The following is a 24,303-nucleotide window of genomic DNA, read 5'->3' as shown; positions in this document are numbered from 1 at the left end:
AGCTAGCGGTCACCTGACCCTGTTTACCCCATCTTACACGGGCAAAATTATCCTCATGTAGGCGCCTAACCAGCTCTAGTAATTCAGGTGGAAGGCCCATGAGTCTAAGGGCTTCCCAGAGTTTTGCCCTGGGAACCAGGTCGAATGCCGACCTGAGATCGACAAAGGCAGCGTAGATGACACCACCGCCCAAAAGAACCACCTTCCAGTACAGCATGGTAAGACGAAACACCTGGTCTAGAGTGCTGGTGCCTTATCTGAACCCTGCCTGCATGGGGGAGAGTATGTTATTTTGCTCAATCCACCACTGTATTCTAGCTAGGACCATTCGTGATACCACTTTTTGAATGGTATCGATCAGGCTGTTGGGGCGATAATTTTTCGGTGAAGATCGATCCCCTTTCTTATAGACTGGAAGTATCTCAGCCCCTTTCCAGGATTGCGGTATCCTTTCCCCTGCTGCGATGGAATTTGCTAAAGTTGTTATATAAGGGACCCACAGAACTAAATTCAATTTAAAAAGGTCAGCTGGTACTGCATCAATGCCTGGTGCTTTCCCGGACTGAATAGAACCTAGTGCATGTTCCGTGTCCGAGATACTAAAGGTAAGCCTATCCCAGCGGGAAACTAATGTGGTCCCTGCTAAGGGCTCATCAGCCAACTGGGAGACATTTGGGTTTAAGAATTGAGCGGAAAAAAATTCCACCCAATCTGCAGCGGAAACATGGTTTTCAGGGGATAGTGAGTATGAGCCCCTGCCCCATCTGACTATCTCCCAAAACTTGGACGACTCACAGGCTTGAAGAAGATCAAGCCAATAGGAATCGTCCCATTCCCTTTTAGCTTCCCAGATAATGCGTTTATAATCCTGTCTTGCTGCCCTGATATCGGGGGTATTTCTAGATTTAACCGCAGCAATGAGAATGCTGTGGGCTTCTCTGCAATTTTTATTATACCAACCTTTGGATTGCTTCGCTTTCTGTTTTCGGCAAGGCCTAGTAAGAAGTTCCTTAATAGCCGCGAAGCATGCCTCATGGAGATCAACAATGTTGTGCTTAGGCATGTCGTTTGGGGTTGGTGCAATCATCTTATCTCTGGTATCTAGGACCAATTCTTCTATTTGGCAGACAAGCTCTTGGTCAGCTATAACCCTTGACCATTTGACCCGTCTTCTGTTATCACACAAGACAAGGTCAGATGTAATACAAGCTGATTCTGCCTGGGGAAGCCCTAGTCCAGGAACCTTAAGTACAAGTGAGAGAGGATTGTGATCACTCTCTGGCCTGGTTTCTATTGGCATGTCAGTTACAGAAGCCCAGGATTCAATGTTAATTAATATGTAGTCAATGCGACTTGCGCTAGACCCATTATCAAAGGTTGTTTTTCCCTCCTTATCGGATAAACTACGGCCATTCACCGCTCGGAGCCCCCATTCTAGGCAGAGTCCAAGCCAGTGGAGGGCAGCCTCAGTACCCCTGACACCCTTGGTAATTGATAGCGGGGGAATATTCCAGACAGAATCTTCATCTAAACCTACATCCTCAGCAAGGTTCTGGATGGGTTCAAATGAGCAGTTCAAGTCACCAGCCACTATAATGAGCTGGTCACTTTTATACTCATTTAGGAAAACTTCCAAATCATTAAGGATTGGTTGCTTCTTACCACCCTGACATCCTCTGGCATAGATATTAATAAGGATAATATCCTTACAATTCTCCTTGCTTAGGGATATACAAAGGAGATCAGGGTTCGTCACCAGGATTTCCTTAACGCTGAAGCCAAGGGTGTTTTTAATCCATATGGTGAGACCACCCGAAGCCCTACCCTTCATACCCTGTATTGCTGGTTTATAAAAGTTTAGAAAGCCTAATCTAAACAGAGGGGCAACTGACCAGGTTTCCTGGAAAGCGATGACTCATGTGTAGTGATGTAGTCTACCCAATCATCATTGTCCAGGCGACCCCGTAAACCTGCTATATTCCAGGAGGCTATTTTAATTTCATTAGCTGGGATACTAGGGCAAGGAGTGTCAGACTGTACCAAAATTCCTAACTCAGCCGGGATGAGATTTTGGGCATTGACAGGTGTTACTCGTTGGCCTGATGGCGACATAGGACAAACCATACTGGAAACTGTCGGGGTGGACGGGATAGGGTCTGCTAGGTGTTTTGTAGCATCCGCCCCCCGAGTCAGTCAACCTCCTCTAAACAGCCAAACATATTTGATGTAGGGGCCCCCTGCCACCAGGTACTCTGGTTTGGTCCGCCATTCCCAAAACCCCTATGCCTGGGCTTTTGAATTGTCGTCCAAGACCCACCCATTCTATGCTGGTTTCTAGGAGGATAGAAAAAAGTGAGGGGTCTGACAACGACTGTGTGGTCTTCTTCACAAGGGGCCCATGAACAAAGATGCTGTGCAGTATGGGGGTCAGCAAAGGTCACCACTATGCAGTCAACCATGATGGTTTTATGGGTGGGTCCAACCCATGGTACTCTTCGCACCATTAGTACCCGACTTCTTTGATGACTAGGAAGCTGTCTGTTTGTATTAAGCCAGTATATTACCTTATTTTTAAGAGACCAGTGGTCCTCTTTTGTTTGTAGATCAAGAGTGGGTACACCAGCTAATACAATAACATATGGACTGGCTTCCGGCGGTAGGTCAATATAACCACCACGAAAGTTAGGTCGGCTAGATTCGAGAGGTGGCAGGGTATTATGGGTTGACTGGTTAGGCTGTTGTACGGCAGCTTGAGGCCTGGGTTTTAACCGTATCACATTCTGCTTGGGATGTGATTGAGCCCCAGCAGGATGTGCTATGTCCTTAGCGTGACGGGCATTATGTTTGGGTTTAGATGGTACTGGGTCCTCGGACGGGAGACAAAAGCTATGATTTGAAATGGTAATGGCGTTGTTCCCAATTTTCGTGCGAGGTTTAGGTACAGGTTTGGGTCTTAGAGAAAGAGCAGCCGGTGCATCTGCCTCTAATGGCTGTGGAGTTAGACCCTCCCCCTGTGGAAATCTAGCTTCCATTTGCTTAAGACTGAGACTAGCTAATGTGACTATTGTCCTGTCCATTTCTAGCAAATGGTTTTCCATTCTGGAAAGTCTAAGTTCCAAGGGGGTAAGTAGCTTTTTAAGTGTATTCCAAACAGTTTGTACAAATTCCTCGTCCCCCCTCTTGTCCCCCTCCACCCCACTCAGTCTACCCTCCCTTGACCCATCTTTACTCATGTCAGGAAGAGATTCCACCAGGGGAACATTCACAACACCATCTGAGACATAGGAAGTGACACCAGCAGGCAAAACTATGTTGGTTTTATCATTTACTTCCCCAAGCCCAGAGGTACCTAATTGCCGTCGACAATTAAAAAACTGAGCTCTCGCAATTTTGGCCTTTTTGCTGGCAAATGCGGACCTAGCCAAACTTTTCTTCTGCTGAAGGGCAATTTTTTTAGCATGTGCAGCAGCCTTGGGCGGTATACTTTTTTCTTGGGAGCTTACACCAGCCACAAGAGTGGGTGGTGTAAACTCCTCCGGAGGATTTAATAAGGGTTCCTTGGCTTGCTCAGATGGAGACAAGGATGGGCGGTGGTGTATGTCAGCCATTGTAAGCAAAGATCGAGGGCCAGTTATACGCTCAGGGGTAAGTGCTAAAGCAAGGTTACCTAATGATGATTTCTTAGAGGAAGCTATATTTAAAGACAATTTACGAGCGGCTTCAAGCTCAAGGGAAACCCTATGCTGCATTTTGTTAATTTCGGCATCGATGGCCAAATTTGTCTTAGTTAGGAAATCATCCAGGGTCCCACTAGGTCTATTTAGGCCCTTGGCAGTTTTGCTACGTGTGGCTCGTGAACACATGATAAGCGAAGGGGAACTATGACACAAGTAGAGAATAGCTAACTCACATGTACACAAAGAGTTCAGCCAAGGGATATGGCCCAGACCAGACCTCTAAGACCTCGAACGGCCTCAAACGGCCCGCTCTTAGCCCGGTCTTCGCCCCGAGCTGCGTCCCACGCTGCGGGAGACACACAATGTTTGTAGTAGGTGGAAAGGGCGGGAGGCGGAGCTTCAGGGAGAGCGGACCGGAAGATGGGCTCGGTCTCGCAGGGACACCTGGGTCAGGTAGTCCCTGCACGCTCGCAGCCCTGTAGCGTTATCAGGTCAAAACGCCAATCCAAGGAGCCCCCACGGCAGTAGGCTGAGACAGCACAGGTCCCAGCGCGAAGCGGCACCCGCGGAGCGGGTGCGGCGAGCTTCTCTCAGGAAGACCGCGAGTGCAGCAGGTAAGCGCTAGTCCCACAAAGCGCTACAGAAAGCAGGTGTCCCAAGGGTCAGGAGCAACTCCAGTTGCTTTTAACAGTCCTCCGATGGGCGGGGGGCGGAGCTTCAGGGAGAGCGGACCGGAAGATGGGCTCGGTCTCGCAGGGACACCTGGGTCAGGTAGTTCCTGCACGCTCGCAGCCCTGTAGCGTTACCAGGTCAAAACGCCAATCCAAGGAGCACCCACGGCAGTAGGCTGAGACAGCACAGGTCCCAGCGCGAAGCGGCACCCGCGAAGCGGCACCCGCGGAGCGGGTGCGGCGAGCTTCTCTCAGGAAGAAGGCGAGTGCAGCAGGTAAGCGCTAGTCCCACAAAGCGCTACAGAAAGCAGGTGTCCCAAGGGTCTGGAGCAACTCCAGTTGCTTTTAACCGACCTCCGATGGGCGGGGGGCGGAGCTTCAGGGAGAGCGGACCGGAAGATGGTCTCGGTCTCGCAGGGACACCTGGGTCAGGTAGTCCCTGCATGCTCGCAGCCCTGTAGCGTTTCCAGGTCAAAACGCCAATCCAAGGAGCCCCCACAGCAGTAGGCTGAGACAGCACAGGTCCCAGCGCGAAGCGGCACCCGCGGAGCGGGTGCGGCGAGCTTCTCTCAGGAAGACGGCGAGTGCAGCAGGTAAGCGCTAGTCCCACAAAGCGCTACAGAAAGCAGGTGTCACAAGATATCCTTAATGCAATTCGTACTATTAAGCATTGTAAGGCTCAGGGCCCTGACGGGTTTACCATTGAGATTTACACTCACTTTTCTCAATTGCTTCTTCCTAAACTACATCAACGTTTCCTTTTCTTTATATCATCTAAATCCTTCGGTGGGTCTTTCCAAGATGATCTAATGTGTCTCTTTCCCAAAGAAAATAAGGATCCCTTATTGTGTAAAAAATATAGACCCATTTCTTTCATCCATCTAGATTATAAAATGTTTGCATAAAATATTCGCCCTTCGCCTGGAATCCTTGTTACCTAAATTAATTGGAGGGGAACAATGTGGTTTCATTAAAGGTCTTCATATTGTGGATAACATCAGACTATTTTTCAATGTTCTTAGTAAATCTAAATCCTACAAACACACTTTAGTGGTCATTTCCCTCAATGCTGAAAAAGCATTTGATCGAGTCAGTTGGCCTTTTCTCTTTTCCACTCTTTCCTGGTTTGGTTTTGGTAAGACATTTATTGACTATATATCTCTCTTTTATATTCGTCTCCTCCATCTTCTATTCTAGTTAATGGTCTCCTCTCATCTTCATTCTCCTTATATAGGGGTGTTAGACAAGGGTGTTCCCTTTCTCCTCTCCTTTTCATTCTTGCCCTTGAGCAATTTTTCTCTGGTTTTTAATATGGTGAAAAAACATCTAAAGGTCTCTGTTTATGCGGACAACATTTTACTTTTTCTCTCACAGCCACAGACTTCTCTTCCTGCCTTCCTATCAGATTTCCAACTCTTTGCTTCGGTCTCTGGATATAAATAAAATTTTGACAAATGTGAAATTCTCCCCTTAAATAAATGTTGTTTTCATGCGGATTAACTTTCTTCGAACTTCAGTTGAAACCCTAAAAAATTAAATACCTTGGTTTATGGTTCATGCCCACTATTAAAAAAACTGTGTCCTTGAATCTACAAGAGTTACGACTAACCTTGATAAATCTTACCTCCAGATGGAATCCTTTGTTTTTGTCCAGGTGGGGTTGTTTGGATGTGATACAATGATGTTAGTCCCTATAATTCTCTTTTATATATCTAACCTCCCTATAAATATTCCTCAATCTCAATATAAATGAATGTATTCCATGTTATCAAAATATTTATGGAACAAAAAAAACCTTGTATGTCTTTTCAAGAACTTAAAAGACCTATGTTTATGAGAGGTGTTAACTTTCTGGACTTTCATTCTTACCATATGGCTTTTTTCCTCAAGCAGTCTGCTTGTCTCTTGCAGGAAGATGATGATGTGGACTTACCTTAATGGGTCAATATTGAAACGACTTTTCTACACTCATTCTCCTTTAAAGAATTCTTATCCTTTACACATCGTCCTTTGTCTTCATCCCTTCCCATTTTTAATAATTTTTCAAAAGTCTTTCAGCCTATTGTCAATTGCAACAATTCCCCTAAGGATCAATTCTTACATTCCTCCATTTGGTACAACCTCTACATTCAAATCAATAATAAAACTATCTTTTGGAAGGATTGGCATGCTAAGGGTCTTTTTTGGATTTCCCAACTATTTCATGATTTCCTTTGCTACCACTCAGTCACAAGTTTTATTGCCTGCGTCCTGGGCAACTAAATTTAATTCTTTAATCATTCAGATTTAGGATTCCTATAACGCTCTTGTTCCCTCACTGGTACCTTCTACTCCCTCATCTAATTTAATTATTCTCTTGGAGTCTAACCCTTCTGCTTCTCAAGTATAAAAAACATTTCTTACCTCAGTGTACTAATAGAGAGAAAACAGAAGTAAAATCACTATGGGAGACAGACCTCCAAACCATTTTCCTTATCCATGTTTGGAATAAGATTTGGTTAAAAATAAGACGCTCTTCCAGAGCAGCTAATATCACTCAAACTCTTTTTTATATCTATAATAGACTCATGTTCACTCCTGTCTCATTACACAAAATGAATCATTCTCTTCCCTTGTCCTGTTGGTCTTGTTCCTCTAGTAAAGCAGATTTAAAACACATGTTTTTTGATTGCCAATATGTTTATACTTTTTGGACACAGGTTTGGCAGCAAATAAATACTTCCAATCTTCTTTTCATCTATTGTACTTCTAAAAAATAACATATCCATTACTTTACAATAAGTGACTGTAGACGTTTACAGCGTAGATGGGGTCTCATGGAGTAGTCGCTCGTCACCAGTTAAGAAGCAGCTCCAAATGTGATAGTGTAGAATAATTTATTAGATTAGGAACAGGTAGTAAAGTATACCAGGGCCCCACAGTGTGACCTTCTAACTGCTATCTCCCAGCACACCCTCTACATTCCCTCTTGGAACTCTCCCCTTAAACATTTTACTATTAAAGCAACATACACTAGATAAAGAATAAAACAAAAAGGTTACTAGGTGATACAGGCCGAAAGAAGGTGACTTTCCAAATCCACTATTTCTGAAATAGTTAGACTAAATTTACCTTTAGTATTAAATCGGATTTTGTTTAACAATGAAAATGAGTGGTTACATTTTTTTTCTAGATAGTGCCAATCTGACGTTAGCTGTATTACGTGTAATACAGTAACCAAGTGTTTTCTATGGCACAGCCAGCCTTAGGACATGTCAAAAAATATGTCCTACTTTAAATACTATGTACTCTAGGCTGGCAAGGCCTAATTTAGGGATGACTTACTATACTACCATTTTAGAGGAGGTGTTAGGCCTGGTAAAGGGTAATTTTGACAGTACAAAATAGCAATTTAAAAAATGCTCAGCTAGGCTGCAGTGGCAGTCCTAGCGTTATGAATTGAGTGCTCACTTGAGAGGTGGCATAATAAGTACTGAAATCCACAAGTGCCATTTAACTTACAAGCCCTGGGCTTACAGGGCACCATATACTAGGAACATATATGTAAGCTGAATACTCCCATTAGAAATTTTAACAAATTTGACAATGTTTCTAGAGTTCAGGGGTCTGGTTAGCAGGATTCCAGTGAACAGAGTCTAAAAAGCAGCAGCATCCATCTAAAAATAAATGGGGGTGATCATGCAAAAAGGGGCATTTTCTCATGCACTATTCCTAAAATCAAGAATTCTCTGCCTCACCAACAAGTGAACAGCTGGCACAGTACCCTTTCCTCTGCAGTAAAATTCCCTTTTACACAGAACCTGCTGCTCTGCCAACCTAATCATTCTTGCTGCAGTCCTATTCACATATCAGTTGACACTGAGAGACACATACACATTCTGTTCAGGCACACAGACTCTGTGAATATGTCAATTTGGGGCCAAAGTGTTCCTTACACTTGCAGATTCCCCTTCAGGGACATATAGATCCAACAAAGTTTTACCACATCTAATAGATGTGGTGAAATTTACAAAGTAACAAGCAAGCATGCTTATGTGACAAGGCAGTCACATATATACACATACTGTGATGTACAATCAATCTCTACTCAATCAGAGACAGTGAAACCTCAAGGGGAAACGTCGTTTACAACGCGGTCGTTACATCGCCATGCCATTACATCGCGGTTTTTAGAACGCAAGTCGCTACAATGACTTGTGCTGGATGGCGCTCTAGGACAAGGAATAGTATAATTTACTATCCAACACCTTTCCTACTGTATGTAGACTGGAGTTGGAATAGTGAATTATACTACTCCTAAGTCCAGCGCCCTCCAACGCAAGTCGTTGTAACGACTTGCATTGTAAAAACCGTGATGTAATGGCATGCGATGTATTAGTATGCGTTGTAATGTCATACAACCCACATCAAGCAGCACATGATGTCAATAAGCATAATTTTAGAAGCAAACATGATATTTCAATCAATCGCAGTGCACCAAGCAGGTATGAAGAAATAAGCAAGCATGTTGATAAAATAACCAGTCAATATTTGTCCAGTTAAGTTCCCAGTGTGCAAAATAGATCATAAAAAAGGCAGGCACATAGGTATAGCTTTGCACTGCCTCAACTGTGCAATGTGACATAGTTCAAAAACAATTTATTTTGAGAACATTATATTAAAGTAAGGAGAGTTGCTGATATAGATACCTGATAGATTCATCTTAAGCTGGATAATTTAACACAAACACTACCCCAGAAGTTTGGAAGTTGTGGTGAGCCTCATATACTTACTCACACATGTAGGTGCTGCAGGGGTCCATTGCTTGTTGACATGACAGATTCTTCGGCTTGGTCCTTGAAGTTCATAACCCTGGTTGCAGCTGTATAAAAGCTCATCTCCCAACATGAAACCTTTTCTTTGAATTGAGCCATGTTCCAGCAACTCTGGGATTCCGCAGGACATTCCTAGTTACAAAAAGCCAAGTGCATCTTACAAGTCTACTGTGATACTGAACTAGCCAGACACATTCAAGCAACAAAGCAACTAATATCATACTCTTCGATCTGTCCTAGGACAGCAAACTCTAAACACAAGGTTGGATTCCTAAAGCTATATGGTATTACAGAAGAGGCTGCATGAAAATACACAGGTACTTTGGTAATACAGATTGCACAGATACAAAGGTATTTCCAGAAAAATCCTACAGGACCATTACCTCATTTGCTTGTGAACATGACCCATGAGAGCTATCAAATCCTCTTAGTATTGTATTGCCTTGTTGTTGACTTTATAAAGCACCTCATTGCCCTGATGAGGAATTGAAGCACAATAATGAATGTGATTTTGAGCGATCGAGTAGGAGTGAGGAATAGGATGCATGAGCTTTATTTTATTAATGAATGCATTTTGTCTGGTCACAAAAGTATGGGTTATGTGTAGACTATGTAAGCGCATTTATGTCTGAACTGTAATGAAGCCGCGCAAGAGATAGCTGTGCTTGTGGTACTGCCACCATCCTTATGTGAGAACTCTATCTTCAACGAAGATGTCACCAACAAAGATCGAAACATCTAAAAGGATGCTATCCTGTGACAGTAACACTGGCCCCTCAAAAAATCTCGTTCATGTGTGATCTCAGCCACCAATCGAGCATAAGAGGTACCAAGAAAAGGCAGAGGCCAAGCCAAAGTCAATGCATACAAAAAACAGCAGGGAAGTTCACTTCTCAAGTGCAGGAAACAGTATGGCGGGTGATCTCGGGGAGTATTGACATTGTAGCCAATAGTGGAAAAAAAACGACATTTAAAAAAAAAATGCTTATATTTAGAAACACAATGACATTCCTGTTACAACAGGGGGGAGGGGCAATAACGAGGTGTTATACTCAAGAACTGTAACATTATATGCAACATTTGGAGCAATGCCTTCTCATTTCCTGTAAACTTTAAAATAACTAATGCACAACACACAATTTCATATTGGTGATGTACTTGGCTAATACTCCTGAAATGCCATTCTATTATTAAAAAACACAATTGTAATTTTTAGAACATACCTTGGTACAGTAAAACTACACAATTTGTATGCATTTTTGGCACTCACTTTGACATATCGGTTCCCTTCCGCTCCAAGTCATGTTAGCTTGACATATACGTTCAGCCTCCCCCTAAGAAATAGCATAGAAAGTGAGAGGTTAGGAAAACATATAGGGTACACCTTTGAAATACTTACTAAGTATATTATGAGGCAACATTTAGGTCAGAAATATTTATTTCTGCAAACTAGAGGACCAGCGTACCGTCATCTACTTCCAACTTTTCCTTGCCTGTTGTGGATCAATCAATAACTGAATGAATCATTATCCATTTCTCTTTTGTGTTTTTACAAAACGTTCCAGCTTTTTATTGGCTGCTCCAGAGGAGGCAGATCCAGATCACACTTCATACTGAAAGGCAGAGGTGTAATTTATGTATTTCCTTAGAATCTGCATCATATTTTGTGGTGCTGTGCTCTGAAATGCTACGTTCAGTCCTCTTGAGTAATTTTCATTTCACTTTTGTGCTTAAATAGGAGTGTACCATAGGAACCATTTCAGTGTCTAACTTCATTGACTCAAAGGCTTTTCATGTAAACATAGAGGGGAAGGAGAATGATAGTAAAGGACCTCTTTTTGTATGATCAACCCCATAAATATTTGGACTGAAGCTGCTGGTTTTTTGGACTCTGTTGTGCACTGGGCCCTGCAGTCTAGGCCCTACTATATGTGCTCTGACCCGAAAGTATGTTTAAAGTGGGATAATACCCAATTGGCTCACTTAACTAACTAATAAGTCCCTAGTGCATGATACAAGATGCACTCAGCGCTACTAAGTTAAATGTCACCAATGAACTGCAGCACTTAATTGTGCCACCACTACAGTGACAAGGTGAGAACATGAGTCTAAGCTTGCCTCTGCAACCTAGTTGTGCAGCTTTTAACCTGCCAACTTGATATGGCAAACTAACCCATTTTCTCAGTAAAAACCTTCCTTTTTGACATTACTATGCCACACCTCGGAAAGGACTTGGTAGCCCACCAGTCTGGGTGCTTGGTATTTAAAACAAGGATTGGCATAGCCAATAGGTCTCGCCTTTGGGACCTTATAAGTACACTGTGAGACCGAGAGGATGGACAATGGACAGTAAAGACACGGGTTTGGGAGAGGAGACCGGATAGAATTTTCAGAGTTAAAGCAGAAATGGTTCAGTGTTAAACCACAAAAGAAAAGGGAAACAGAGCAGGAACAGGGAAGAAAGGGATACAAACATTAAGACACTGGGTTAGGGGGCATGGAGCCGGATTCTGCACATAGGACCATCGGAGCAGCCCCCGCCCGAGCCCCCACCAGATCTGGCAGCAAACCCAGGTAGGCAGCTTGCCACCCTGCTGGCACCATGGAGCTGTAAGAATCAGGCACACTTGGGGAGGGGCACATGAGGAAAACAGCCAGAGGCTCACGGGACATGGGCAAATGGCACAGGCAAACAGAACAAAGGGGAACCCGGGACGGGGGGCACATGGGATGAGGGTACACAGGAGAGTCTCATGGGACATGGACATACGGGACAGACAAGTGTGGAAACAGGTGCACCAGGAGCTGAAACACCTGGTCGGGGTCACGGGGACCGAACAACAGTCAACGGAGGCAAAGGGAACAGAGAGACATGTAGCACTGAGGTGGGGGCACCTGCACAGGGGCAAGAGGGACTGATACCCTCGAAGCAGGGGCACGGGACAGGCGCACAGGGGATAGGAGTATGTCAGACTGCAGCATTAAGAAGGTTGTATCAGTTCAGACCCCCAAAAGCAAAGACAACTTTGATGCCCTGGTGTGATGAAATATGGACAGATCCAGGCAAAGGGGCAAAATAAAGTACATGGCCAGATGAGGAGACAACAATATTTCCAATGGGAAACCTCTTCTTCGTTACCCCACTACTTTTTGGGGGTGATCGCAATGCTTTCCCACCCTGAAATGGGAGACATTATGAACCATTTTTGCGCCGGACGTGAGATTCGTAAGTTTTTTAAATAACCCCAGACATGTAAGTGTGTGGGTGTTCATAAACATTGGGGGCTTTACCACCCTAGTATGCAGTATGGGAAGTTTTCACACAGAATCGCTATGAATAGGAAACGGAAATAGTGGTAATTTTACACTCCCTAAAAGGCTCTTTGCACTGATGTCAGATTCACACGTGCAAACAGAATTGTGAAAGAGCAGCAAAAAAGGAAAGCACCCGTCCATACCGTTTTAGCAGTCGGATAAAGCCTGCCCCAGGCCAGAGTTTGTTGCAGACCAAAGTGACTGAGCAGGATCATAACTAGTGCAGCTGGAAAGTTAAAGTAACCATGCTAATTAGACAAGGAATGCAGCTGGCATCCGGCCGCGCTGCTGCTTGCTCCCTAGGCCAGGGGACTTAACGTTTAGAGAGAAGGCTGGACATGCACCCGCCTTTGGGCAATTGCAGACTTTCAATTTTTGAAAGCCACACGCAATGGCCAATCACTTCAGCTTTTCAGCAAACTTGTCTGTGTGGTATTTTTTAGCCACATGCACAAGTTTGCTGAAAAGCTGAAGTGATTCCGAGAGGTCATTTTCTAGAGCAGCGCATGCTCGACCTAAAAAGGGCATGTGTATTTTGTATTTAACATGCCCTGATATTGAAAACACAAAATTGCCCCTTTCACTGTAGCGAGGCTGGAAATACCAATGGCTAAAACGGAGTTACAATATTCACCGCGCAAAGTGCTAACTTTCATTACTCCAAGGTATCAAATTAACTGCAATGTTAAACCCGACTCATTGCTCAGATCCAAATTAGGGTAACTTTTAATAGAAAGGTAGCTTAAGGAATTGATCACTTTGTTGTCCAAGCCATCTGTAGCTTTTCCTGTTTATCTGCAGCAGTTGTCACCTGAGGTAACATGTAACCTCCTTGCTAGGAAGTGTGAAGCACTCCCAGGAAAAGGGAACAATGAGAAGTGCTGAAAGGAGGAGGTATGAACTCCTCTAGCAGAATGACTACTGTGTGGTGACCATAGATGGCCCAGTTTCAAACAGGCTACTGCCTCAATGAGGCACAAGGAGATTAACACCATCACCTGCCAGCTTCTTAGTGTAGGCAAATAAGTAGACATCTGCTCAAGAGGCAGGAAACCAGTTGTAGAACTGGTTTTCCAGGAGGAGTGGCTCATTATGCTGGGTACAGCACAGGGGTGTGCCCAGGGCTCCTCACAGAAGTAGAAGGCTTGTGCCATCGTTGTATAGGGTAGAGAGAGGTATCCTGGGACTGTTTGAGGGCCAAACTGCCAGTAAGTGAAGCAAAGTGGGAAGGGTGGCCTCAAGGGAATTATTGCCCCATTGGCTAGTGAGTCAATCCCCCCCCCCCCACCCACAAATGAGAGAATCCTGGGACTGTTTGAGGGCCGAACTCCCAGTAAGTGATGCAAAGTGGGAAAGGGTAGCCTCAAGGGGATTATTGCCCCGTTGGCGAGCGAGTCAACCCCCACCCACAAATGAGAGAATGACATAGAAGTGGCACCCCAGATCCACAGTCTGTAAAGAAGACAGAAGAAGAGCTGCCCTTTGGCTTCCTGGACCCATCAAAGAGAGGTTTCACCAAGGAAGTACTGCACCTGCTGAACTGGCATGGAGGATTTTGCTTGCTGTACCCACTCATGGAAGAAAAGCTACACTTGTGTGCAGAACTGAAGGTAGATTGTCCTGCTGTTCCTTGGACCCAGCAAAGAGAGGGTGCACCAAATACAAAACTGCACCTGCTGAACACAAGGGACTCACGAACAAGATAGTTGCTGCTGTGCCTACTCGTGGAACAAGCATTTGCAATGCAATAGGTCTCGCATTAATTAAGTTTGAGCTATTGGCATTGCTAAATATTGCAACACCAATTGCAACGAAAGTCTATAAATTGTAGGCCCAAAAAAATGTTTATTTATTTTTGTAGCAATGGTGGCATGCTGTGCTTTAGATGAATATGTTTAAAGGTAAAGTGTGCCATACTGCGATTGCTATAATAGTTAATTGTGGATGCGTTAACAATTGGTGTGTGCACTGATGGCTGGTGGTGTGTGTGCCTGTAGAAATTGTGCACTGATAGCTGGTGGTGTGTGTGCCTGGTGGAAGTGTGCACTGCTGGCTGGTGGTGTGTGCGCCTGGTGGAAGCAAGCACTGACGGCTGGTGGTGTGTGTGCCTGGTGAAAGTGTGCACAGAAAGCTGGTGGTGTGTGCCTGGTGAAAGAGTGCACTGACGGCTGGTGGTGTTTGTGCCCGGTAAAAGCGCGCACTGACGGCTGGTGGTATTTGTGCCCAGTGAAAGCGTGCGCTGAGGACTGATGGTGTCTGTGCCTGGTGAAAGTGTGCACTGTCGGTGTGGTTGTGTGTGTGTATGGTTGTGTGTGGTTGTATGTGTGGTTGTATGTGTAGTTGTGTGTGTGGTTGTGTGTGTGGTTGTGTGGTTGTGGTTGTGTGTGTGTGGTTGTGTGTGTGTGTGGTTGTGTGTCTATATGGTTGTGTGTGTGTGTGGTTGGGTATGTGTGGTTGTGGTTGGGTGTGTGTGTGTGTGGTTGGGTGTATGTGTGTGGTTGTGTGTGTGTGTGGTTGTGTGGGTGTAGTTGTGTGTGGGTGTGGTTGGGTGTGGTGTGGTTGTGTGTGGTTGTGTGTGTGTGGTTGTGTGTGGTTGCGTGTGTGTGTGTGGTTGTGTGTGATTGTGTGTGTGTGTGTGTGTGTGTGTGTGTTGTGTTTGTGGTTGTGTGTGTGGTTGGATGTGAATCATGAGCAGTGTTCAGCTAAGCTTAGCAGACATATTAAACACTTCTAATAACAGGCTGCACGCAAAGACAACAAGCCAATTAAAAACATGGGCATACAGTGAGCGGGGCTTCAAACCCATACTCTACTACTGCATGCCTCGCAGCATTGGCTCTCCCTAGTACACATTGATTGACACTGCAGAAGAATTGCATCACCTGTTAAGTTCCAGATTAAAACACCCTACCACCACAGGCCCAATATCAACAGAAATGTAACTATATTAAAAATGGTCAGTATGCCGTTCGCCAACAACACAACATGTTTAAAAAGGCTACGAAACCAGGTAGTTTCCTCTAGTCTACAATGATGAAAATGCAAGTCCACACAACCATCAATCAAGAGTAGCAGATACTACACCTGGCCTACATTTTATGATTTCGTACACATTCCTTTCTACCCCTAGTCTTAAAGAGTCATGAAAAGAGCAGCATGAACCAAGGCGCCATGTTTGATTTCTGCAGTCCACCCCCTTTACCTTTTCCCGAAGCCCTTATTTGTAAAAGACTTTTGAAAGTTAAGGATAGAATATTTTTAATATGAGTCTGTAACATTAAATCAAGAGGAGCGGGGGAGTATAACAGGCTGAAACAACGTGACTGGCGCCTTGTGAGTGAGTGTGGGTGAGTGGAGGTGTGTGTCAATGGTGTGGAGCGACTGTGTGTGTGCCTAAGTGAAAAGGTTGAATGGCTGAATGAATGGTGTGCGGCTGAACGGAATTCCGTATATTAAAAGGGTCAGTATGCTGTTTGCCAAAAACACAAACATGTTTGAAAAGGCTATGAAAGCAGGTAGTTTCCTCTAGTCTACATTGATGAAAATGCAAGTCCACACAGCCATCAATTAAGAGTAGCAGATACTACACCTGGCCTACATTTTGTGATTTCGTACACATTCCTTTCTACCCCTAGTTTTAAAGAGTCATGAAAACAGCAGCAAGAACCAAGGCGCAATGTTTGCTTTCTGCAGGCCACCTCCTTGACCTTTTCCCGAAGCCCTTATTAGTAAAAGACTGTTGAAAGTTAAGGATAGAAGATTTTTAATATGAGTCGGTAACATTAAATCAAGAAGAGCGGGGAGTATAACTGGCTGAAGCAACGTGACTGGCGCCTTGTGAGTGATTGTGGGTGAGTGGAGCTGTGTGTTAATGGTGTGGAGCGACTGTGTGTGTGCCTAAGTAAAAAGTTTGAATGGCTGAATGAGTGGTGTGCGGCTGAATGAGATTCCGTATATTAAAAGGGTCAGTATGCTGTTCGCCCACAACATGTTTAAAAAGGCTACGAAAGCAGATTATTTCCTCTAGCCTACAATGATGAAAATGCAAGTCCACACAGCCATCAATCAAGAGTAGCAGATACTACACCTGGCGTACACTTTGTGATTTTGTACACATTCCTTTCTACCCCTAGTCTTAAAGAGCCATGTAAACCGCAGCAAGAACGAAGGCGCCATGTTTGCTTTCTGCAGTCCACGTCCTTGACCTTTTCCCGAAGCCCTGATTTGTAAAAAGACTGTTGAAAGTTAAGGATAGAAGATTTTTAATATGAGTCGGTAACATTAAATCAAGAAGAGCGGGGGAGTATAAGTGGCTGAAACAACGTGACTGGCGCCGTGTGAGCGAGTGTGGGTGAGTGGAGGTGTGTGTTAATGGTCTGGAGTGACTGTGTGTGTGCGTAAGTGAAAAGGTTGACTGGCTGAATGAATGGTGTGTGGCTGAACAGGATTCCGTGAATTGAGTGGCGCTTTCAGAGATTGGGTGAACGATTTCACTGTGACAGAAAGAGTTAATAATTGAGGGAATGAGTAAGTCGGGGACCCGCGGCTCAGATTTCTTGAGTAGCGCTCGTTGCTGACCTCCAGGCACCTTGTTATTATGTGGATTGTGGTTTCCATGCTACTAAAAGGTAGGCGCCATTCATTTAAAGCGCCTGCAGTTTCTGGACTACATCTGCCCCTGATGAACATGTCAGGATGTATGCTATTACCCATTTGGACAGACTTTGAGCTCTCGACCTCGAAGGATAACAGGTCGTGTGTGTCCAGCCTAGGTCCCAGCACCGTGCACCGTGCCCACAGATCTCTCCAGCGGAGGCTCACTGTACCGACCTCACGGTGCTACTGAAAACACTACCATTGAGGGTGCAGAACACCGTCTTTTTGCTGGCCCACTGGGCTGATCAGAGACAGGCTCCTATAGTCGGATTAAAGCCTCACTGGTGCGATAAAACTTCACATTTCTTATAAAGGGACTCCTTCCACGGGGGGGGGGGCTCTGAAACAGGGTGTGAGGCAGGCAGAGCCAGGAGTACAGCAGGAAACCCGAGCAGGCACCTCCGATTGTTCCAACAACACATGTGTTTCCACTGAAGGGCGCGTGTTTCAAGCAGTGCACAATGGGAGCTTAGGGACACACGCAGCGCACCGGGCGAGCATCCCCTCGGAAGAGTGCGGCACATGTGCACTGGAAATGACCCCCTAAGCACTAGACCAGCTCCGGCTGCCTCAGACTGCAGCACGCCTGCGGAAGAGTGGGGCACGCATGTTCTGGGGACCCACTGAGCACATAGCATGGGCTGGGGTGTCTCAGGCAACGTCACGCCTCTGGAGTGCGGCGACAACAAGCCAATTCTTAACAAGCATATGTAGGGGAGAATAACACTGCGCAAGAGGGTAGGTTTCAATGCTTCTATGAGCTATTTTCAGGGACAGACAATAGAGCAGCTAAAACACAAAAAAGACTCCTCCTTGGTCTGCTCCCGCCATTGGCTGCCTCTTCAGAGTTTGCACAAACTAGTCTGCATCTTTTACGGTTAAGTTTATTCGCTGACGCTCCCACTGAGCATTTCTCGTGTCCCAAGTGCTGTCTGTCACTGTCATCCTGAGGGTATCCCTCATTATGCCCGGAGTGAAGGGATCGCCACCGGGACCAGGGAGTCCAGAGATGGAGCCTGTAGCAGCCAAAAAAGAGCTCGGTGAGTGGGGCTTGGTTGTTCCTTGGTGCTGGTGCGTGCACTGGCTGGGGGCTGCTGGTGCGCGTGTGTGCGCGTTCACAAGCTAACGCCCGTCTCTAGCCTCATTAACGTGGCGCCAAGCACCAGCATACACGTGCACATCTGATCAGTTACATGCAAGCGCGACTTCACAAGCGCGTCTACAGACCCCAATCGCCAAAAGCCCTGCGCATGCCCCGGTCTGTACCACTTGAGAGGCAAGTCAGCAATAATAGGTCTCGCTGGCGACAGTGCTTTCGCACTGCGTCGCCAGGTGCAAGACCTAAAAAGGATCCACTTGTACCAGGACAGAAGAAGTGAATAGCCCCCTCCTCAGCACCTGGGAAACAAAAGCTGAAGGAAGACTGCCTTTGTGAGAGCCCAACTCTCCAAGAACACTAGCTTGCCACTGGACACCGAAGTGCCTGCTGGAAGACCAATTCCTGACCTGCCTGAGGTGTCCACAAGTCAGCGGGACCTGTGGCCATTGTTAAAGTAGACCCTGGCCCTCCTGCAAGAAAGAGAAACTCACCTGTGGACAACAGCTGAAAAACCCTATAACCGGAGATCAGTCGACCAGTGGCAACTGGAGCTACACTGAACTTCACTGGGGCTTCAGGGATGATCAAGTCCAGAGCCCAGAGATGACCCCTGAAGTTCGTGGCTCCCAGAGCATTCAAATGTATTTCTTCAGCATCCTGCATCACCAGCATCAGGACCACTTCTTTGCTGGAACTGCGTTTCTGGAGAAATCTTCAGTGAGGACTCTGTAACTGTCTTCCTGGACCTAATTGGGCAATATGGCTGGCTCCTAACCCACTGCAGCCAGTCCAAGAGAGGGTAGGAAGACATGCTAACTTGTCAGCTTAGGAACTAAGACACCAATTACAAAGATTTACTGGAACTTAAAAGAAATGTACTTACCTTTTAAAAAATCATATCTGCAATTACCCTTGATGTTTGTCATTTTGATATCTAAGTTAAGATAAAAATACAGTCTATTTTTATAAATTGGAGTTGAATTTTCTATTTTGCCATGTTTCTTAGTTATTCGTTGTGTTGGTACTTCTAAATTTTTTACAAGTGTTATTTTTACAAAGCTTGACTGCTCTGTACTACAGCTACACATGACCAAGCAAAAGGTTTTGGTAAAGAAAAGAAGTAGAGGCTGTGACAATAATATATGGCCACTGGTGGTCAACACATGCTAGCTGGCAGTTATGGCTGATTTTTCCTATTTGTGGTGCAGGGGATCATTACTTTAGCCAAGTTTCAGTCACAAAAAGTATATAGAATTTGAGGTCTGAAATGAGCTCACAAATTTCGATATATTGCTTCGGAAGTGAATATGTATTTATTAGGCCTATATTAAAAAAAATTGGCATTACTTTCTTTTAAGGTAACTAAGGATTGATTAATGGCAGCACAGAAGAAATTTGGCAAATTTGACACACTTACTATGTGATGTAGAGGTAGTATGTCAGAAAAGTTAAAGGTGTGGAGGACGTTGATTGAGTATTTATAGATGTTTATATTCGCAACTGTATTCTGATCTGAGGAGTAGGAAGTTTCTCCATAGAACCATTATATACCTCCAAATGTACATCTGTAGAATAATGTGCACTTAAACTTTAATTTCCTTGAATCAGTAGGGTACTCACAAGCAGCTCATAGCCAGTGTTACACTGATATAGAATGGTATCCTTGTAGAGGTATCGTGTGCCAAGCAATATTCCATTTTCTGGATGTTTTGGTTTCTCACAAGAGACTGGTGCACAAAGGGCATCAGAAATGGGGGGTAGCCAGGTTCCATCAGCCTGTATAATGAAAAAAGAAATTTGAGATTTGAACACTACCTATTTTTCATTAAAAGAACATGTCAATTCTTCAACAAGTAATAGCATAGAAAGATTGCAGTGGTGTTAAGGAGCCATGTAATGTAAGTAACACAAAGAGAAACCAAAAAGGGATATAATAGCAGTGGGAAAATAACTAAATAATTATATAATTCTAAGCAATGACTGCAGTAAAAGGTAAAAAGGAGAAAAGCGGTCTTAATTTTAGATGATTTAGGATCAGTTATCAAAACCCGAAAAATCTGTAATATCAGTGAAAATTACATGCACTTAATTCAGTCATCACAATTGAATGCATCTAGGTAAATAAAACCCATAAGCAAGACCATCTTTGGTTATAAGAACCATTAGACATACTAGCATTGCTTTGAGGTATTGCACATGCATCTGTGCTCTAGACTGGATCTACCTTTTCAACAGATATCAAAATGAGCATTGAAATTTAAACTACAACAACATTATATAAAATCTCCATAAGCAGTCCTGTAATCTGTAAATTAGTGTAATCTAGTAAGTGCTGCAAAGAAGCATGCCTGTGAAAGCTTAAATGTGTGTTTTAGCAAGGAGCTCCTAAATGTGAACTCACAGTGTGGAGAAACGCAAATATTATAGGCAGAAAACACTTAAGAGACAAATCAGAGATGGGGATTGTGGTCCAGTCGTCTGAGAAACTCATGTTGAAGTCCAGGGATAGATAGACCCAGATAATGATTCAGGGCCTTATTTATAAAGCCTTGCTACAGATTTGCACCACGTAAAACATGCCCCCTGTTGCGCCCTATTTACAAAGTGACGCATCTCAGCAGGAAGTTAGACTGGGCAGTACACAAAATACAGAATACTTGAAAGACTGAAATGTTTTAGAAAAGGATTGAACATTTATGTTTTTCACAATGACAAGAAAGCAACATAGTGGCATAAGTTTATGGTTACTGTCAGTATAAGCATATTTTAACATGCTAATTACTTTAGGAGCAATTAGGTATGATAAATGGACATTAAAACACGAGGAATTCAAGCAATAATTATGAAGGAGAAGCAGTTCAGGACAGAGAATACTTCTAGACAATAAAATCTACTGCCTGGGTATTTCTGTTTGGAAATAAAAGTATATGTTGTGGTCCTGATAAGTAGATCATGGCATGACGGCTGAATATCCTGTAAAACTAAGATTCTGTATCATGAGTAACAGGTTGTTTACCTGTAGCAATAGGCTTGAACTTAAAGCTCATTTACATTCACAGGCTCTGCATTATTCCACAATCTAGCGGTTGGGTCCAGAAAACTATTGAACAAGTTACTTACCTTCGGTAATGCTCTTTGTGGTAGAGACTCTAACTAACCGCAGACTCCTCACCTTTTGAAAATTTCCCAGGGGTCAGACTGGATCCGGAAATGTTTCCAGCAGTACCTCTGTGCACCAGTGAGGCTCGATGCTCTGTCTGGAAATGACATGCTGAGCTGATGTCAGTTGCTTTTGAGGTTTGATGTTGTCTGCACCCATAGATGCAGAGCCCCAGGAGTAAACTGACTTTGAGAAGTGTGCATTTTATGTGGTTGGACTATAACAAAAATGTCCTTTAGGGCAGAGCGAGCAAAATACCTCGGTGTATCTAGAAATCCGGATAGTAGTGGTTTGTGAATGCATGGAAGAATGTCCATGTAACTGCCTCGCAGATATACAAGGCAGCAACGCTGCAGAACAACGCAGAGGTGACAGATATTTTGTTATTCTTATTTTTTATACTACATTTTACCAATAAAGTACAGCATTGCATACATGCTACAGTGGGTATACATCTGTTGTTTTCAGGGAGATAGATAATTTTTTGCAGCCAATATAGATTTTACAGTATAGCTGCCATGGGGTATTAAAGGAGACAGTGCAGGTGTAGCAGCTACTAGCCATTCAACACTATTCGGCGACTTGGACAATACTCTATGAAGGACAGTGTACACGTTGAGCATTCAGATGATTCAGTAACTTAATCCCTTATTACATAACCAGTGTCTAGATGTGGTGTGCTGGCTTCATCCGTGTGCTCGCTCAACTCTATAACATAGGAAGGAACAGTAAAATGCAATGGGGGCTCTGGCAGACTGCGTGATCGTGCAGGTAAGTCAGTAGGGAATCTCAGATGTCTTTTGGGTGAGACAATGGTGGTAATAAATGGGCATAAGATGTAAGCTGGTGTTTACAGCATATTAAGTCTGTGACCCAATTTTTGAACTTAGAGGCACGCCTTCGACCCCATCTACTCAACACTCTTCTCTTTGCCAGCAGCAGGCTCAGCGCTATGAACTTCCTATGTGCTGTTAATAGATCTTCTGTATACTCCAGCTACTCCAGAGTCGGTGAGATAGGGATGGAGGAGACATCGATCTTGGACAGGGTCGTCAGGATCTCCACTCAGTATTTCACGTACCCCTTCACACTGCCATGCTAGGTGTAAAAAAACAGCTCCTTTTTGTCGGCATCTATTGCAGCGGTCATCCGCCCTCAATTTGTACCTGTGTAATTGCACAGGCATGTAATATACTCTGTGTACACATTTAAAATGTATTATCCGCAAACGGCTGCTCGCTATTATAGCACCTGTTTGCATGCAGCAATATACCCATTGTTTAACAGTTAGTGAAGCATCTAATTTGAGGTCCCAGCCCTTCCTAGAGGTGTGTGCTTGGGCCCTCTAGTTAAGCAGTATGGTAAAGTATAGACACTGCATGTCCTGGTCCTGTCATCTGCTGCAGGGCATGTAGGGTGTCACATGTTGGTGGTTTTGGGGGGGATTCAGGGGTATTGGCTTTCACCTCGTGCTTAATTCTAATGTACAGAAAGATTTCCTAAGGTGTAGCCTCGACCCACCAAGGAAATTATGCTTATCCTTGAACACACCCTCATGGTAGAGCACTTAAGTGTCTCTTGAGAAGCATGCTTCGACAAGAGGCTTCATGAGTGAATGGTGCAAGGTAGTGGTATGGGAGGGGCATCAATAGCAAGTATAACAATGGCTTACACATTTTTTTAGAAAGTTGCTTCCACGCCAAATTTGTGCATGCCACTGTGGAATAGGTGGTGCCTTCCCTCGGAACCTGCGCTCCCAGGGAGGAGGTTGTGACTAAGGGGGGCATGTATCCCTGTTCAATGGCTAAATGCAGCATGAATGGTGGTGGGTGAGGCCAATATATCGCACGGTGTAGGAAATGTATTTCGATTTCTGGAGCTTCAAAGCCGCCCTGGGAGAAAGGTTGTATAAGCCAACTCACTCGGGGCTGTTTGCCAACCCATGCCATCTTAGGTATAGTATAGTGGGAGGGCATGCCATAGTTTAGAGACGTTGAGTGAGAAGAGCCTACCTCTGCTTCTGACCTTTTTAATTCTGGGAATCCTTCTCAAGGTGGAGCTCGTTGGAGCGTAGTGACCGGTTGGCTCTGTATGGAATAATCGTGTCCCTGATGATTAGGGGTCCGTGTTTATTTAGGGATTTGTGTGCTATGCAGAGGACTTTGAAGTTTATTCTCTGCTGGACTGGTAGCCAATTAAGAGAGTGTAGCTGGTTTTGCTGAGCAGCGAGCGGGAGTGTTGGAGAGCAGCCTTGCCACCCAGGTCTGTATAACCTGTACCTTGGAAGTGACTTCTTTGGGGGCACCTAAGTAGAGGGCATTGCCATAATCCAATCTAGACAGGATGAGAACCTGAGTGACTAATCTTTTTGCAAGCGGGGGAGGAGGGGGATGATTTTCCAGATAATTCTGAGCAGGCCATAACATGAGGCAGCTGTCTTTCTTACCTGGGCAAGTAGTTTTGGTAGAATCACCATTTTCTTTAACGAGACCCTTGTTGCCAGTGATAGCGGCAGTGAAATCCAGCGGGCTATCGAGCTAGTAACTTAGTCAGGAGCGGTTCCATAATTTGCACGCAGCGTCTCCTCTCTATCTCGGGAGATCACCACTCCTAGGTATTTTATTTTGGAGGGACACCATTCCAGCAGGAAGTCAGGAGGAAACTCTGGAGTATTGGGGGTGAGGGGAAAATCCGTGATTTATTCCAATTTATATGGATCCAGGAGATGTCACTAAACTGAATGAATTCTGAGAATATGATTTGGGCTTACATTTGGTTCATGTATATAGAGGGTAATATCATCGGCATAGAGTGAGACTAATATATGCTGTGCATATATGCATACTCTCTGTGGTGTTAGCGGAGTTTAGCAGCAAGAAGCTCAACATCTAGCGCAAAAATAAGTGGCGAA

General features: G+C 44.5%; 1 protein-coding gene across 2 annotated transcripts in view; it reads right to left on the bottom strand.

The window, feature by feature from the left end:
- SVEP1 (sushi, von Willebrand factor type A, EGF and pentraxin domain containing 1) overlaps positions 1 to 24,303 on the bottom strand; it is a 1,018,759-nt gene that overhangs the window by 126,198 nt on the left and 868,258 nt on the right. For both annotated transcript variants that reach the window (XM_086962106.1, XM_086962105.1), the window contains 3 exons: positions 19,853 to 20,008; positions 10,433 to 10,496; positions 9,121 to 9,294 (listed from right to left, as the gene is read on the bottom strand). In XM_086962106.1, the coding sequence (XP_086818232.1) occupies positions 9,121 to 9,294; positions 10,433 to 10,496; positions 19,853 to 20,008 (394 nt within the window). The remainder of the gene's footprint in view (positions 1 to 9,120; positions 9,295 to 10,432; positions 10,497 to 19,852; positions 20,009 to 24,303) is intronic.

Source organism: Lissotriton vulgaris, chromosome 3_1 (assembly GCF_964263255.1).
Source record: "Lissotriton vulgaris chromosome 3_1, aLisVul1.2, whole genome shotgun sequence".
Taxonomy (NCBI): Eukaryota; Metazoa; Chordata; class Amphibia; order Caudata; family Salamandridae; genus Lissotriton; species Lissotriton vulgaris.
Note: the sequence above shows the minus strand (reverse complement) of the source record. Positions and strands in the feature narration are given on the sequence as shown.